This window comes from Hippocampus comes, unplaced genomic scaffold (assembly GCF_001891065.2).
Source record: "Hippocampus comes isolate QL1 unplaced genomic scaffold, H_comes_QL1_v1.1 scaffold41, whole genome shotgun sequence".
Lineage (NCBI taxonomy): Eukaryota > Metazoa > Chordata > Actinopteri > Syngnathiformes > Syngnathidae > Hippocampus > Hippocampus comes.
The window spans coordinates 1343577-1361518 of NW_017805153.1; the positions used below are offsets into that span (position 1 = coordinate 1343577).

General features: G+C 41.9%; 2 protein-coding genes across 5 annotated transcripts; one reads left to right on the top strand and one right to left on the bottom strand.

The window, feature by feature from the left end:
- Positions 1 to 423: 423 nt before the first annotated feature.
- enpp4 (ectonucleotide pyrophosphatase/phosphodiesterase 4) lies at positions 424 to 8391 on the bottom strand. Of its 3 annotated transcripts, none has more exons than XM_019868584.1 (9): positions 8269 to 8391; positions 5218 to 5461; positions 3923 to 4216; positions 3722 to 3826; positions 2301 to 2499; positions 2042 to 2215; positions 1695 to 1969; positions 967 to 1610; positions 424 to 892 (listed from the first exon to the last, which is right to left on the bottom strand). In XM_019868584.1, the coding sequence occupies exons 2-8, from the start codon at positions 5458 to 5460 to the stop codon at positions 1503 to 1505; spliced, it is 1398 nt and encodes a 465-aa protein (XP_019724143.1). In that variant the 5' UTR covers position 5461; positions 8269 to 8391; the 3' UTR covers positions 424 to 892; positions 967 to 1502. The 3 variants fall into 3 exon arrangements, with proteins under 3 accessions (XP_019724143.1, XP_019724142.1, XP_019724144.1); XM_019868583.1 differs by having other exon boundaries at positions 963 to 1610; XM_019868585.1 differs by having other exon boundaries at positions 963 to 1609; positions 1700 to 1969; positions 8269 to 8390.
- Positions 8392 to 9300: 909 nt separating this feature from the next.
- Positions 9301 to 16278, top strand: clic5a (chloride intracellular channel 5a). 2 transcript variants are annotated; one of them, XM_019868586.1, is made up of 6 exons: positions 9301 to 9851; positions 13045 to 13154; positions 14729 to 14854; positions 14975 to 15081; positions 15167 to 15336; positions 15409 to 16278. In XM_019868586.1, exons 1-6 carry the CDS (start codon positions 9381 to 9383, stop codon positions 15580 to 15582), a joined length of 1158 nt encoding a protein of 385 aa, XP_019724145.1. In that variant the 5' UTR covers positions 9301 to 9380; the 3' UTR covers positions 15583 to 16278. The 2 variants fall into 2 exon arrangements, with proteins under 2 accessions (XP_019724145.1, XP_019724147.1); XM_019868588.1 differs by lacking the exon at positions 9301 to 9851 and adding an exon at positions 11525 to 11732.
- The last annotated feature ends 1664 nt before the right edge of the window (positions 16279 to 17942 follow it).

Below are 17942 nucleotides of genomic sequence, written 5' to 3' on the forward strand. Positions count from 1 at the left end.
GAAATAAAGAATTATGAATTAAATTTCCAAATGTTTGCCATATTTTCCTTTCCTTTGAAGTAAGCTGAAAAAGAAACTTTTCAGGAAATGTATTCACACACACAAAAAAAAAATCTCATCATTGTGAGAATCTCTTTTAGGCCTGAAATTGCCTTCCAGCCCGCCAAGAAAAAAAATAAATACAAAAATAGTATATATTTTTGTTTAAATATTTGTATTACAAATATTTAAAACATGTACTGCAGCAGAAGACAAAAATCTGACATCACGGAAGAGAATTGAAAGTGAAAGGCCAGACACAGGTTCAAAGCTGCCACACCTGACCCATGACGCAATCCCATTTTACCAAACCAGCACTGTGTTCAGTCCCCAACTACTGTTTAGGATGGGAATCTCAGAAAAAAAGACAACTAGAAAGTAATGCTTTTTACATATAGTAATGCTATAAGAAGTGTAATTTAATTTGTTGGGTCTGACCCGCATGTTCCAAACACTATAGAGTGGACAGCAAAGCAACATTCCAACTTAAAAAGCACTGAAAACAAAGCCACTATGTCACATGGAATTAGGACTTTTTTTCCTGCTAAGGGTACATTGGTATTATCCTTAACACGGGCCTAAATTAGATCCCTGAGAAACTCTATTTGAGTGTAGTTTTGCATAGAAAATAACATTCCCAAAATCACCAGTTTGTCCAGTAGGTGCTACTTCGGCGTCCTGCTGCTTTTTACTGTGCAAAACGGCATCTCTCGTGCCACAGTCATTTCGTTCATGTATGAATGCATACAGCAAATGATGGACTTTCAAGATTCCCTGCAATACCTCAATGCATTGCACAAGTCAGGTATCGTCCCCCTCTGCTGACTAAAACTAGTATTACAGACACCCCCCCCTACACACACACACACACACACACACACACACACACACACACACACACACACACACACACACACACACACACACACACACAAAAGTGAGCAATAGGTGAATTAACCTTGCAAAAAACATCCATTACATCCATTATCTGAACTGCTTATTCTCACAAGGGTCCCGGACGTGCTATTCCTTTTCTGGAATTTTTACATAACTCTTTAAATTTAAAAAAAAAAAAAAAAAGCCTTTCTTTGGATTATTGACAACCTCATCATTTATGCCCTTTTGCGTGTTGTATACACGCCCTTCTTCTGCAAAGCCCGTTTGGCAAGATTTTTGCTTGTGACATTTGGGTAGGAGATAATTAGAGTCATTAGGTCTGTCTTAAAAGAGAAAAGAAAAAACAGAGCTGCATTTGGAACATGAAGAATGGTTGAAAACTTGCTTCGACAGCAGAGTCAAAATGTCAGCCGGCAGAGGTTCGCCACCATCGTTTGACAGGTCTCCTCAATCGGGATCCTCAAGTAACAGTGCACAACTCCAGAAATAGTATGACTTGATCTCAATGGATTCGCCGCTTCTACCTCGGTGGGTAAAGTGCATGAGCAGGCAAAGCCTGAGGGAAGTTACTCCAGCAGGGACTCCTCTTCATCATTGCCGGGTTCAACTTCAAGTCTCCGAAAGGCTTGGGGAGCGGATGGCCGAAAGCAGCGGGTCAGTAGCTTGAACAGAACTGTGGAAAAACAAATTGCAGGGCATTTCACTTCCCCGTGCTTTGCAAAGTATGCAATCATAACGCTATTAGCGTGGAGATTTCACTTACCGGGCATTATAGCGAGCACGATCAGGATACCCATCGCCAGACCGGCGATCACCAGCACATCCTGGCTGCATTCACCCACGAGCATGCACCGGGCCTCGGCCAGGCTACCATTGTTGGGCTGCGGGGGCACAGCTAGCAGGTGGCACATGAGCGGGTAAATGTCCACGCTCTGCAAACTCTTCAGTCGGTAGCCACTCCGGAAGCTGGGCCCCCTTGCCGCCATGAAGGGGTGCATGCTGGGTAGGGAGTTGTCGTAGCCGTGATCGCCCACTGAAGGACGGAACAAAGAGATCAGCTTCGCCACGTCAAGTTTCTCGCGTCACATTTGGAATCATGACGTACGTCTCGGCAGTTTGTTCCCTTGCTGTATTATAGTCCATCCCTCATCAGCAATCAGTATGATGGGCTGGACACGTTCATTGTTGCGGTAGTGCAAACTATCTGGGATAGCCTCCTTCAAATAGGCGGTCATGTGGGCGTGGCACTTCTCAAGCAGCGCAAAGACAGCCTTTGGCTCTAGAACAGCACACAAGAACAGGGCACGCCCGTGTCGGCATAATGCTTTGCTCGGTGTCATCGCACACAACAAGTGGCTACGTACCGTTGTTTGGGATGAGGGCTGCGACAGGAGTGAGCTCCACCAGCGTGTAGTTGTCGGGGTGTAAACAGTCATCCAGTCGGATGAGGCGATCGGCCGAGCACTGAGCCATGCCGTGGTCACTGGTCACCAGGATGTTCACGCGGCCCCACAGCCCGGTCCGATTCAGTTCAGATATCAGCAGGCCGATGTCGTCGTCAACCTGGGAGAAGCACAGCACAATTTCATTCCGTGTGAAAGATATCGAGCAGCCATCCATTATTATCCTACAATTCGGTCACGTGACCTGGACTGGTCATCAGTTAGCTGAACGGCCGAGGACACACATTTGCGCTACTCACAAGTGGCTGAAAGGTAACATTTCAGGATGAAGCTTACTTATGCTGTAACCTTGACCGTAGGGCTGGACGATTTATGGTTTTGGGATCCAAGTCATGATCTCAGACAACAGGATTTCACCATCATCCAAGGTGCGCTCTTTTAAAACCCTAACCGATCAGCTCTGAGCTCAATAAAAAAAAGTGTTGCAACCCCATGAGCCGCCCATCCTGCCAGAGCCTCAAAATTAAAATTCTTACATCTTTTCTCCAAAACTCAATTTATCTTTGCTAAGGGACTACATGTTTTTATCTGTTGAATCGATTTCATTTCAGAACAGAAAAATCAGCCATGTTCACATGAAAATGCAAAATTTGAATGAAAACGAGCAGAGAGAAGAAAATGATGCTTTCTGATCATTTCATCATTTCACTCACTCAGAAATACTTCCGTTCTGATTTTCACACTCACCACTACTGTGAAGGGATTCAAGTAATAGCACCATATGAATTTCAGGCCATATCGCTAAGCCCTCAGCCAAGTTTCTGATAAAAATATGGAAATAAGAATATTGACAAACAATTGCACATTTATGTACAAGGAACTTTTCCATTTGTACAAATTGGAATACTTTTTATGGATACATTTGTTACATACGCCAATATAGCTGTATCACAGTTGCATAGTGATAGATGTATGGTGGCAAGCTGTAGGTCTGTCTTTCTTGAACCATTTAAAAAAATCTTGAAAAAGGATTGCCTCACTCTCACAGCCTCTATTAGAACAGTAAGAGCGTTTTAAGGTTTTGATAGTATGGCAGAATTTTCCGTTATGTTTGTAAATCTTACCGTACACGGAGAATATTGCGCCCAAGTCTTGAAATGGCAATATCCGTCAGAAAAATCGCAATTCAACCTTTTCCTAAAATCTCTCAGCCCTACTTTACAGGTGCACCTAATTAGATTTTGGTTAGTCCTCCAATTTCACGCAAAAGCCAAATATCTGACACTTCTGTGAGTAGTGCAATTTCCTCAATTCTATATTGTTAGATTCTTTCATGAATCAATGTTCCACGATTAAGTAAGCAAATTAAGAAAGATTCCTACTTCCTTCAGCACTTTGCCAATGGCCGAAGTATTGTCAGGTCCAAATATGTGTCCTGAGCGATCTGGCTCCTCCCAATAGAGAGCTGCGAACATCACTCCTTCTTCCTGGAATGAGACAAACTCTCCACGTTAAATCCAACTCGCCAAACTGCCACATGAAGACTTGCCTTGAAGGAGAAAGGAGGACATGTTGCTGGCTACCTTCTCACTTCCCAGCATCCAGTTTGTCACACTGTCCAAACGCTCCCGGAAGGTCACATCACTGCTGTAAGGCAAGAAGTGTGTAGGCGTACGGTTGTGGATGGCCACATCAGAGCCAGGCCACATGGCTACCCCTGTCCTGTAGCCTGCATGATTTGCTGAGAGCCAGATAGGTGTCGCCTCATTCCACCACATTGGATCGCTAGTTTTGCCAGCGTGGAAGTGCTTGTGGCTGATTGGGTCGTACATTCTGCTGGCTAGGATCCCGTGAGACTCCGCATAGAGTCCCGTCACCTGGAGGCGGGACGGCAAAACGATTGCTCATGAACTCGACCACAATTTCAAACTCAAAAACATGTAAATGCTGAGAGTCGACATGATATGGTGTAAACATTACACATATGGCGACCAAAATGGTCCCTTTTTGTCATGGTACTACCGGTAAAAATGGCAACAAAATCACGATTGACAATCATGTTTATTCGTTGATTTCAAAATTTAATATTTATTCAACTACCAAAACTCAACTTCAAATATAACTTGAAAAAAAAAAAAACAACCAGAAAATACATTTGTAACCACATGTAAGAAATATAAGATGTATAATTGACGGCCATTGAAAGATATATGCAAAGTACATTTTTGAATAAATCGGTAATCTTTTCAGCTGCCAAAAATCGGGATCGGCCTCCAAAAAATCCATAACGCTTTTATGAGAATGTTACACTTGACGGGTAGGCAGGCACTCTGTGGACCCAACAGTTTGCAACCAAACGAAAAGTCTGTCTTCCACAATATGTTCCCTCTCAGGTTCCACCTGTGGCTGGCTGTACATCTCTGATCTATTTTCAAATCTTCGTATTGGGTTTTAAGTTTCTTATTAGCTTTGTGCCATCTTAATAAATTGAACTTTTTTGTTTTTTACCTTGTAAGGCTTTTGAAGGCTTCTGCTTCTGGCCTTTTAATAATTCTTAGACTGAAAACCAAAACCTGAGGTTAGGCAGCTGCTCGTTACTATGTATAGCCCGTGTGTGTGAAAAAGTCTTCCTACGGACCTGTGAACTGTTCAGAATGTTCAGATTTTTAAAAACAAACTCCATACATCCATTTGCATGGATAGGCTTTTAGTTCATGATCAATGCATTCGGTTTGCCTTCTATAAACTTGTACCAATTATTGATGTATTCACTCAAATCCAGTGTTTGTTGCATTTGCTGAGTCTATGCTTGTATTACTTTCAAACCGTCACTACGCTTTCATTTTTGACATGGTGATTCATATTAAGATTGGCTCACCAGGCTGTAATGGTTGGGAAAGGTCTTTGTGACAAACACGTTGGTGAGTTGCTCCACCAGGACTCCTTGGCTGTACAGACGCGTCAGGTTGGGCATCGGGAACCTCTGCAGGTAGTCGGCTCCGAAGCCATCAAACGATACAAGCAGCAGCGGCGGCGGAGGATGCTGCTGCTGACACGTTCCAGTAACCAGAGGCCAAAAACCATACAGGAGGCCCAGCTGGACAAGTATTCTCAGGAGCATGCTGAAAACAAAAATAATTTATTGTATGTACAGAGCAAGTTTTGCTTTACAGCAGAGGATCACTGCTTTGGTGGCGATGGAAAGTGAACATCCGCTATTCGCAAGGGACGGGTACACAAAAATCTGCTAAAAGTAACACCCACCCAAAAAGGTTTGCACCTTGTTATAGATGCGGAAAGAACTTTTTCTATTTGACAAACTCCTCCCCCTACGTCAACATACTTCCTTGACGGTAAGTTTAGTGTCGTCCCAACCCAATCACACGTGATGAGAAATTGGAGCAGATCACGTCATTTGCAGATAAGCGATGTCGCGTGAAAAAAAAAAAATCCATCCTTATGTTGATACTGCATTAACCCTTTCAGGGAAAGCGGTTACTACAGTGGACAATATATCATGTAAAAAGGTTACAGGGTGTCTGAAAGAGTTAAGAAGAATTTCTGATATTTTTAGATTTTAGTTTGTTCATTTAATATGGGACTGTTTATTGGACATTACAATGGTATCATGTTGTGAGACTTCTATTCATGCTAAGAGATGAGCACAGTTGAGACAATTTGGATGTGCTTTTGTTTTTTTTTAAATGCATTGCCAAATCTGATTGGGAGTCGGTATATGGGCAGACACTCAAATTCAAATGTCTAAGACTTGGGTGCAAAAAAAAAAAACAACAACAACAAAAAGATGCGAGAGCAATATTTTGAAATTAGACAAGGCTTTGGCCAAAGCACAAAAACAGAGAATAGGTATGTTTTTCCCGTAAATAAATGAGAAAAGGTTCCCAAGAAAAATGTGAATAGGTGAAATTGCAAATGCTCAATCAACCACAAATATATGGGGGTTCACTGTAACCTAAATTTAAATGCAAGTTAGCCTTTTGTCAAGTATGTCTATAGCCGACCAAAAAGCAGTTGCAAAGTCATAGCATAGCTGCAGAAAATATTAGTGTACACAACACTTCAAGGCCTTTTGTCAAACACATAAAAAGAGTAATTATGGCGCTAACTGTGAGTGCTTCATTGTTCTGCGTGATGACTTCTTCGCCACTTGGCAATCGCGCATCAAGCTTCCAGGAAGAAATAAAGCTCTGATGCAACATAGGAGGCGGCCCGGCGGTCCAGTGGTTAGCGTGTCAACCTCCCAGTGCAGAGGTGCACGGTTCAATTCCAGCTTCGGCCTCCCTGTGTGGAGTTTGCATGTTCTCCCCGGGCCTGTGTGGGTTTTCTGCGGGTACTCCGGTTTCCTCCCACATTCCAAAAACATGCATGGCAAGCTGATTGAACGCTCTAAAATTGTCCCTAGGTGTGAGTGTGAGCATGGATGGTTGTTCGTTTATGTGCGCCCTGCGAATGGCTGGCAACCGGTTCAGGGTGTCCCCCCACCTACTGCCCTCTTTCATCTATAACTGCTTCAAACAACAAAGTGTATGCAGGAAAAGTGGTTAAGGTTGCATGACTGTCTGTGTCCTATGTGTTGTGTTGTATTATTTTGTCATTTTATGTTAACTGTTCTGTTGATGGTGGCGCAGGCACCCGCAACGGCTCCTCTTGTTGTCTGGTTGAGAGGGAAGAAATTTCATCTCTGCTGTATGTTGCACATACAGCGCATTTGACAATAAAGTTGTACTTGACTTGACTTGTCTTGTGAAGCCATTATTTAGTGAAGCCATTATTTAGCTATGTGCATTATCAGCTTGACGACATATTATGAACAGACATACTTTGACTATGATGTGACCTCGCTTTGAACCTTATGGTATGACCTCGCTTTGCACTGTGAGGTCGACGCGCTAACCACTGGGCCACCAGGACGCCACGGAGAGGAAGATATTAATCTTAAATATTGTTATCATATTTTCACAGATTGATGTGGGAATACCGACAAATGTGCACATGAATTTTGGTAAAGATTGATGCAGCATTTGAAGCTGTCGAAAAAGGGGTGGGATGAGAGTGATGGGGACCACCACTTCTACTAAAGATATGCAAAGATGAAAATTAATTTACAGCTAAAATAAAAACGGGGGTTCTCTTTAGAACACTGTGGAAAAAAGATGAATTAGAGTCAGAACCAAAAATTGTTTTCTCCACTTTCTGCTTTGTGCCCAAGTCTGATTTGTGAACATATCACATGAATATGATCCTATGAGTATGGTCAGCTAACTGAAGATTGCTCTTGTCTTAGTTTTAAATGTGGAGATGGCTCTCAGTTGCTGCTCAGTCAAGGGGCCGACCTATTCAAGTGGGATACAGGGCCACAGGCCACCCCAAAACCTAAAAACAAACAAAAAAAATCCTCTGCCATTTGTCTTTTCACCTTTATCAGAAGACCTTGCCTTAGCAACTATAGTTAAAAAAATTTACTACTGAAACAATGTATAATTTCTTGTTTGATCGATTGGTTTCACCGTGTTTGATCAATTAAAGTAAGACAATATCAAAATGGGACTTGTTTCCTTCTATTTTTGTGTTTGCAGCCCTAGGAGGAAAAAGTTTAGACAACCTTGCGAGAAGCGACTGCCCCAGTCACGAAGATGTTACTGAAATGATCACTTTCGACTACATCTGATATTATTCTTCCCGTTAATCATTCACTCCATTTGTTGAAACATCACTTACAAACATTACAATTTAACGCATACGCGTGCATATTTAAAGGCGCGATCAAATAGCTGAGAGGTGCAGATCATATTCTATTCAGCCCAAGAAAAGACCATGCAAGACAGCCTTTAGTTGGAACTTGCCATTCAAACAACCTCGGTACCGGTTATTAGCGATGACACCTTACGTGGGGGCTTCGCATATTTACCTTGCAGAATTAAAACTCGGTCCACCGCAAAAAAAAAAGCGCTCAATGTTTGCTCTTGATGTTTGCCTTGTAACGTTCAGTTTGGACGGTGGCGTTTCCTGAAATGATAAGAAAGGACCAAAGATTCACTGCACTTACTTCCGGTAAAACCTTTCAGAATAAATTACTATATTATTTGTGTGCACGCGCGTGCGTGTGTGCGCGTGTTGTGCGCGCGTGTGTGTGTGTGTGTGTGTGTGCGTGTGTGTGTGTGCGCGTGTGTGTGTGCGAAAGTTTCGTGTGCGTGTGTGTTTCGTGTGTGTGTTTCGTGTGTGTTTCGTGTGTGTGTTTCGTGTGTGTGTTTCGTGTGTGTGTTTCGTGTGTGTGTTTCGTGTGCGTGTGCGTGTGTTTCGTGTGCGTGTGTGTTTCGTGTGTGTGTGTGCGTGTGTTTCGTGTGCGTGTGTGTGTGTGTGTGTGTGTATGTGTGTGTGTGTGCGTTTGTTTTAAAGCACTGCAGTCTTGGTTTTCGTCAGGAGAGGTCACTATAACTGATGTGTCAAATAATGAACTCTAGTTCCAAAACAACTGGCTGAAGTGGTTCAGTGCGTCACAAAAACTTAATTTGCACATCAGTACAAATGATCCTTCATCAAATAAGATGGAAATGTTTGGGAGCTTTCTTGCTGAATTTGGGTATTGCACTTATAATTCTAAACTTAATGGGAAGCCGGCTTCAATGTAAAAATCCATTGTGGTGTTTGGAGATGAGTATTTCATAGTTTGTTCCTATGTAGTTGATGTGAATGTCCCCCCCAAAACAGATCATCAGTTTTGTCGATTTAGGTCCATACAATTTCTAAATATTATATGATTTTGTTAACTGTTTTGTTAAGCGCTTTGTTACAGCTGCAGCTGTTGTGAAAGCACTATATAAATCAGGATGTACTGTATTGTAAAACTGCTTTCTCCTTTAAGGATAACTGTTTTTCTCAGTTGGCACTACCTGTCTACGTTTGAGTCCAAAGTCCAGGATGATACGTGATACTCTTGGTATATTGTTGGCATCACACTCTCACTTGAGTGCACACGTTGACAGACTCAGGGCAACCTGTTTTGCGTCCACGTCCTTCAGCATGGATCCTTCTGAGGAACATGTGTATGAGAACCCAGAGATCATCTACCAGAACCAGACATCAGATATATATGAGATGCCTTCCGATGAACCCTCAAGCCAAACAGCAGAGTACCAAAACACTGGATGGGCCTTTGGAAGAATCCCGAACCCCCCTTTGTTTCCAGCACCCCCTCTTCCTAGCAAGGAATGCTGCGAAAATTTTTCCTCTTCATCATGTTCATCTTCAGATGCTGACAACGAAGAGAAGAAGGACAACACCTGCTGTAGTGAGGCAAAGACGGAAGCTGTAGAGAGTAGCCAACAGTCACACGGGGGGAGTGCATCTCCAAAGATGGAGGTGGACTGTGGGAACTTGGTACGCAAAGCCTCATCATCATCATCATCATCTTCATCTGGATCTGAGCGAGAGGGACCCAACTTGAACTCAGAGCCTGAGAAGGACAAAACTAAAGTCACCCTGTTTGCTAAGGTAGGTATGAGGACGATTTTTGTTACTTGTTTCGGACACTGGTAGTGTAGTGGTGGCTGCCGGCACGGAACTGATTCTCACTCAAGGACTGATTGTTTTGTGTGCATGCTTTTGTGCGATACGCTACAGAAAATGGATGAAGGGATGTTAATGTATCCAAAGTTTGAAAAACAGTGTGCAATGCATTTCATACTGTATGAATTTACTGCTCAAATTAGGGCATCTAATAACACTACATTTTTGAACCACTTTACAATTAGGGTACACTTACAAAGGGTTTATAAATAAGTGAATAATCCCACAATGGCAGAAACACCCGGTTGTAACTGTGCAAGTCTCTGAAAATACCAAAAGCAAGAAAACTCCACCCATGGACACTGTTAGATTGCGCTTTGTGCTAGACTTGTGCTAGGCACAAAACATAGGGCCCTTATTTATGGTCAAACCACTACCATTTCAAACAAAGGGGGCACATCCCATTCCTTCCTCTTTACCCCAACATTTTATGCGGGCTGGTTGGCATGCAAGAGGACATTCTCAGATGATTTATTGAAGTTGATAAAGTTGGAAAAGATTGATTGACCAATAAGTTACGTATAATGTTTCATGAATCCTAAATAAGTGGTACCAACCATCAAGACCACTGTCAGCACAAAAGATTATGCTTATTATGATGAATGTATCTCTCACGCACGGTTAGTTGTTGTAGCAGTTGTTTACAATTACAGTGAAGCGTTTTGAGAACCTTTTGTAATATTTCAATTCTGTTATGCTTAAGAAATTGAATGAATATTAATGACAGCAATAATTTAACGTCATGAAGTGTAGTTCTACACCACAGCAAACTACTAATAAACATATTAAAACATGTACACATGAACAACCCTCTGACAGCAACGATAAAAAAAAATGAGCTGAATTATTTTTTGTATCGGCAAAATGTTTAATGCAGGACTTCTATTGGATCTCACGAAATTGTGTAAATGGAGCCTTAAACGTCAAATCATTGTTTTGTAGTTAATCTTGTACCAGTTAGACATCTTCACAATGACTGGCAGTGCATGTGTTTCTCATCGTAGGGAGTTGCTATGAGTCCAAATATAACTTGAACTGGTGAGAATGTTCTGTCTCAGGATAGGCAGGTTCCTGTCCAGCAGACTTGAGAGCCATGTGATCACTCACTAACAAGGCTAACTGCTCACTAGGCTCACACTAAAGTCCAAACACACCGCAGTATACTGGCCTTATAAATCCCACACTTTGAACACTCCAGTGTTGTAAATTAAAGTAATATAATGGGAGGTTACATTGCACAAGAGTGAAGGTGACTGTTGTTGTTGTTGCACGACATGTTGTAAAAGACAATGTGCTAAGGTCAAAGCACGATGTACCAAAATGATGCCTGTTGTGTGGCTGAACCGTAGGTGAGTCTGATGAGGAGTTATTTCACTATGTTTGAGAGTCAACTGCTCGTCTTTTGGTGCTTGATGCCCACACTGAACCAACCCCGGGGGCTATTTTTGACCGATACGTCATGCCCCGCTGCTGAGCCTATGGGTACAAACTGACCACCTCTCTCGAGCTCTCACACACGCACGCTCTCACACACACACACACACACACGCACACGCACGCGCACACGCACACACACACACACACACACACACACACACACACACACACACACACATCACTGCCAGTCATCAGCTGACTGTGACAGAGCTACAACAGCGCCCAGGAGGACGTGGAGTAGAACTCGCAAACACAAATACACACTTGTGGAGCGGAGACGCACAAGCAGCATTTTTGTGTGTGTGTCTGACTATGACAGATATTGCAGCGGAGGAAGATAAGGACCCAGACATCGAACTGTTCGTCAAGGTGGGGTGTTGATAAGTGTGTGTGCAGCATTGCAAATACAAAGATAATGTAGGCTCTGTACATGTTTTTGTTGTGTTGATTTCCCCCCTGTGTGAAACTGACACCCACATGCATGGATAGTCACTCTCTAGCCCTCTCACTGAATTATCAGCGGAGCCCTTTCCTTGTAGAGCGCTGCAGCTTTAAATGGCCTTGGGTTTGACTTATCAAGGTTTAGCAAGTGTTCGTTTTCTGCCTTCCGACAAACGAATAATGATGCTTAGCTCTTTACTGCAACTGAAAAATGATTAGACAGCATCAGACCCATGTCACCTTGCACCACGTTTCTTTCAAGGATCTTTTCTTCTGGCAACAAATGGCGTACACCTGCACAAACTGAGGAAATCAAATACAGGAAAACGGCATAAATAATTCCACCTTTACATATATAATGTTCAGTTTTGACATTGTATTAAGCGACGCAAGGGGGCAAAATATTAAATTGAGTATAGTGCAGGGCCATTAAATAGTAGCCAGACCATCTGTAACAGCTCTTGATCTGGATCTCATTGGACTGTGTACCTCGCGGTGTGGTTGTTGGGTTTTGCAAGGTGCACATGACACCTATGAATGTTTCTTGATTCAGAATAAGAGCGGATTCTGCCACTGACGGGACATTCTTTGAATGAGCTAAAACCGTAACTCATTTTGTCTGTGTCTGTGTCATACAGAAGATAATGATGCGATGATTTTTTTTTCCCCCCATTGACTTTTATGTGCAAGTTTCATCACTACCGACAAGAGTTATATGTCATTCTGTTTGTAGATAAAATTCTGTGCATTCTATCCAATACACTGTAGTTAATACTTTGAGTGAAAATCAAAGAAGGAATGAATGTTGTCAGGTTAAGGCCAAAAAAAAAAGCAAATCCTCATTAATAGAAAACCACAGAAAAAAAGTGGAAGCTCTTGTTGAGCACTCAGGCAACTAATGGAAGCAATGTGGATTATTCATGTTGGGTTTAGGCTCGTATTACGTGTCCTGTTGCATGCGCAAGCATGCGCGTGTATGCGTGCGCGCACACACACACACACACACACACACACACACACACACACACACACACACACACACACACACACACACACACACACACTCATACACAGTAACCAATTTCCCTAGTACTTAAAATGGCACTGATTTTTTTTTTTTTTTAATCCCGGATGAGTTGCCTGTGCTACATCAGTGTGTATCGGAGAAAAAAAAAGACACTCCCTGAATTTTGTTTTTCACCTACTGTAAAATCCCAGTTGTGTGTGTGTTTGTGCACAGGCTGGGAGTGATGGAGAAAGCATTGGAAATTGTCCATTCTCACAACGACTTTTCATGGTCCTCTGGCTGAAAGGTGTGGTCTTCAATGTCACCACAGTTGACCTCAAAAGGTAGTCGTCATGATGGCACTCTATCAATCTGTATCACAGAATAAATACAATCTAAGGGCTCTATATTGCATATTTGTAAATGGTGCCGCTGTGGTCAAGTGCCAGTGCAAGCCTCGTTTTGCCTATTTGGCAATTTGGCAGATGGCTTTGGGCCATGGTGGGCATTTTAGCAGACTAAGGGTGAGTGCGTCCTTTGACATGCAGCCAAGGCGCACCCGAAAGTTGACTAAACTTTATGCATACCGGAACCACTTCTAACTATCAGCGCAGGTAGTGTTGTACAATTTTGGTGTATTTGATCAGGGCACAGGTACACATGGAAACGAACGGGTTACAAGGTGCCCCCTTCATAAATCTGTGATCCCCTTAAAAAAAATTACTTTTTTAAAAAAATTTTTTACATACTGTTTTTTTGAGAGCACCCCAAGAAGACAAACAATACCTATGTGCACAGCTAATGGGGAGCCTAACGAATAAACAAAAAACAAAAGACATGATCTGCCCCTGGAAGTTGGCTTGCAGTTCCTTTTTAAATGTACTTGCGTGCTTTGATATCTGAATGAACTCAAAGCAAATCAGCTTCTGGTTCTGCCATGTCAAGGACAGTGCCTCTTGTGCGCCAATGATAGAGGCAATGAGAGGAGCGGCTTTGAGTTTACACCCACAATGGCAGCAAGCGGCAAGTTTTAACTGTGCCAAGCAAAATACACTATTGAATTTATCAACATCATTCATATTAGTAATATTTAGATCATTTTCGATAAAATCAGGCAAATAATTGGCCTTTCCAGAGCCTTTACGAACCACATTACTAATATATCCCAGAGAGCTTTAGTATTATATTTATTATTCATATGTTTAGTTGAATGACAGGGTCCGGCTGCGGTCTTCCTGTGTGGAGTTTGCATGTTTTCCTCGTGCCTGCGTGGGTTTTCCCCGGGTACTTCGGTTTCCTCCCACATTCCAAGAACATGCATGGCAGGCTGATTGAACGCTCAGAAATTGTCCCTAGGTGTGAGTGTGGGTGCGGATGGTTGTTCGTCTCTGTGTGCCCTGCGATTGGCGGGCAACCAGTTCAAGGTGTCCCCCGCGTACTGCCCAAAGACGGCTGGGATAGGCTCCAGCACCCCCGCAACCCTTGTGAGGATAAAGCGAATCGGAAAATTGATGGGTAGTATTGAAAGAAATTCTCAGTAAAGAGTGATATACTACAAATGAAATAAATACACTGGGATGTAGGATGTTGACACTACTACCTCCTACAAAACCTATTGGTTATTTGTAATTCTGTTTCGCTCAACTCTTTTTTTCCTCTTTATTTTTTTTGATGGTGTGCATTTTTTTGTTTTTTTTCCCATAGGTTACTGTATTATACTGAATTTTATTTTCATGCATATTTGAAATTAAAAAAAAACATGCATATGTTGAATATTTTACACAATAATATATCATTGTGGTCATTGGTAGTTTGGACCCCAAAATCCAGGAGAGCCTCATGTAATTACAAAAATGAAAACAACATAAACCTCATGATTAAGAACACAGCGGAAAGGAAATGCCTCCTTTCTCATTAGGAAACCAGCTGACCTTCACAACCTGGCCCCAGGGACACACCCACCCTTTCTTACATTCCAGGATGAGGTGCTGACTGATGTCAATAAAATAGAGGAGTATTTGGAGGAAATGCTGGCCCCACCCAAGTAGGTCTTGCGCGTGTGCGCGCTCACACACATACACACACACACGCACACGCACACACTCAAAATGAAGCTGGACTCCTGGGTGAAAAATGGCTCAAGTAATACCATCCTCTTCTTTAGGTATCCAAAACTTGCAGTGAAGAACCGTCAGTCCAACACAGCGGGAAACGATGTGTTTGCCAAGTTCTCAGCTTACATTAAAAACGCAAGTCCAAACAAGAATAAGGGTAAATCGAAGCAGTGAGGTCCTTCCATCTTGTTATCCCTCCGCTTCTGTTATCTTTTGACCTTGTACCGTGTGATTATTTTCAGCATTAGAGCAGAGTCTCAACAAGGCTCTGGTAAAACTGGACGAGTACCTGTTGAGCCCGCTACCCAACGAGAGTCACCTCGTCGATGGAGAATCTACACGCAAATACCTGGATGGTGATGAGCTGACGCTAGCTGACTGCAACCTCCTTCCCAAACTTCATGTTGTCAAGGTATTTTGTAGTGATGCACCTTCTTTGGTTGCCGCGTTGACGGCTGACCGTAGTACTTCAACTAATTTACAGGTCGTGGCGAAGAAATACCGCAATTATGACATCCCCTCCCAGTATAGAGGCGTGTGGCGTTACCTCGACAACGCTTACAGGAGAGATGAATTCACCAACACGTGTGCAGCCGATGTGGAAATTGAGCTAGCCTATAAGGACGTTGCTAAAACACTTGGGAAACGAGTTGCCTAAATCTGTCATAGTGTTTAAAAATGAAAAAAAAAAGATTAATTGTGCATCGAAGATGTTCCATTGTTGGAATTAACTTTTAACTGCGTCTAAAAACAGATGAACTTGCAAGTCTGATACCATGTTATTTCTTGGATGAAAATACGTTCAATTCTTGGTTTCCCAAGATCAAATCAATCGAGACATGGCTAGATTATTTTTGTGAATGAACCCATTATTTCGGGGATTGTGAAGGTTGTTTTATAATTTAGCAAGATGGAACCGTGAGTATTAAATGATAACATGCTTGGGCCAATGTAGCCTTAATTTTCATGAGGAACACTTTGTTCAGGATATTTTGTTTCTTGGTCTTCAGATGGAATGACTTCTACTTGTAAAATCCCAATCTACACTTTGATAGTTGACATACTCGGCTGTAACAGCCACCTCTAAGTTTGTATTTAAACGAATAAATCGGTTAAACATTTACACACGCTCAAATAAACAAGTAGTTTTAGTGTGTGCTCTCACTGCATCAGATTGTATTCCTTTTTTTCTGGCAGGACATAAAAGTTCCCTCTTTCTATCGTACATCAAATTATTATATATTGATACATGAATGTAAATTTTGCATGTCTTAACCTCTGTGTGACAACAGTAACACAAATGACTGTAGCGAAATGCTTGTAGATCCTTTTTCATGAAAACTGCAGAATGCAATGTGTGTCTCCTATTTGAACAACGCATTAAGGTATTTTGTCAAAGAGTTTGTTGGTTGTTGTTTTGCACTGGAAACTGTGTCGCCTAGTTTTGGATATGATGTGTCCTACAATGTGACGATATTATCTGATGTACCTGTATGTTCTAAAAAAAAAAAAAGTGAGCCTTGCCAATTTTTTGTTCATAGAAACTCTTTCCCCCCTCACAGTGCATCACACTTTTCACCCTCTTTTTTGAGCCTTGCTGAAATTAGTCTGATGTGAGGGGGCAGTCCTGTCTCATGCAAATGATCCCCCTGCAGCCTCTCCACTGCTTGGTGTACCAATGCGAGAATGGCTTTTGTTACCATGATGACTAGGTGCCGAGCTACTGTAGGGGTGCCCACCTGCTGAGGCTGGAGTCCAACAAAATGAGCACAAACTTTATAGCACATGAGAGTTCCCATAAAGACAGCATATCAATCATACTTTCACTCGTGGAGTCAGCACTTTATCACGAAACCATCAAGAGACACTAGTTCATTAATTTGTGCGCAGATCTGAACAAGTGGTGCCTGCAATGGATACTTTTTCTGGCACAAATAGCCCTGCCGCCACCAGGTTGATTACTTAACTAAACTGTGCCATTTATGAAAAGTGAACACTTATAATGTTGTTAGCAAATACACATTTGTGCTTCAACCACTGCAACTCTCGTTTGGTTTTGGATTTGACATGATAATGCTTGCTTCCATCTATGAGTTCTCTCATCACCTGAAGATGGTGGCGGCTCGGGCAGCCTCTCATTGTCAAATTAATAAAAGCCAAAATCAGGTGTGTTGGAGGTGGGAAACATCTCAAACATGCAGGAGGACCACAGTCTGACACCTGTGTCTTGGGCACATGAGTATGTGCGGCAGATGTGCCTTTAAAACAATAATATCCAGCTGCAGACTCGGAGGAGGTAGATTTAGGCTATGGTAGACATACGCCGGAAGTGGCTGTGGTAAGTTTAGGTCAATGGATTTTCAAAATAAAGTCCCTAAGTGGCTGTGGTAAGTTTGAGATGGTAGGTTTGAGATAGAATTACTTTGTTTGGGATGGTAGGTTTGAGATAGAATTACTTTGAATAGAATTTTAATTGAATAGAATTACAAAACACCTGGCTTCTGTATCCCCGCCAAAACGTTTACCTATATTCCCTAAATGATCCATGTCCATTTAATATAATACAATAATTACTTTGACTTATTTGTATTTTGACGAGTAGAGTCAATAATTCATAAGGTTTTAATATAATACAAAAATTACACAACACCTGGCTTTTTATGCATTATAATAAATATAAAATAAAACCAGATTCTGTATCCCCACCAAAATGTATACCTATATTCCCTAAATGATCCATGTCTATTTCTAAAGCACTGTAGGCAAATAAAACACAAAAAATATTTTTGAAAAAGCACTTTATTGCTCACTCATTCACTTCCCTTGTTGTCGCAACTCCTTTTCGATCCTCAGCTCAAATTGGTCTCTTTCACTGAAATAAGGTTGTAAAACATGAAATGCAACAGAAACTGAAATGTTTTGAAATGTATTATTTGGGACATGAGAAAGGGAGTAAGGATTTAATTGCATTTTAGTTGAAAGAGAATTAGATGGTTTACTCTTACCTTGTGTGTAACG

Coding starts and splice junctions, on each gene's coding strand:
- enpp4 (XM_019868584.1), bottom strand. CDS start 5,460: ATGCTCCTGAGAATACTTGTCCAGCTGGGCCTCCTGTATGGTTTTTGG. Junction 4,217..5,217: donor TTCCCAACCATTACAGCCTG/GTGAGCCAATCT, acceptor TCCCGCCTCCAG/GTGACGGGACTCTATGCGGA. Junction 2,500..3,721: donor TTGGCAAAGTGCTGAAGGAA/GTAGGAATCTTT, acceptor TGCTTCTCCCAG/GTTGACGACGACATCGGCCT.
- clic5a (XM_019868586.1), top strand. CDS start 9,381: ATGGATCCTTCTGAGGAACATGTGTATGAGAACCCAGAGATCATCTAC. Junction 15,082..15,166: donor AAGTCCAAACAAGAATAAGG/GTAAATCGAAGC, acceptor GATTATTTTCAG/CATTAGAGCAGAGTCTCAAC. Junction 15,337..15,408: donor CCAAACTTCATGTTGTCAAG/GTATTTTGTAGT, acceptor ACTAATTTACAG/GTCGTGGCGAAGAAATACCG.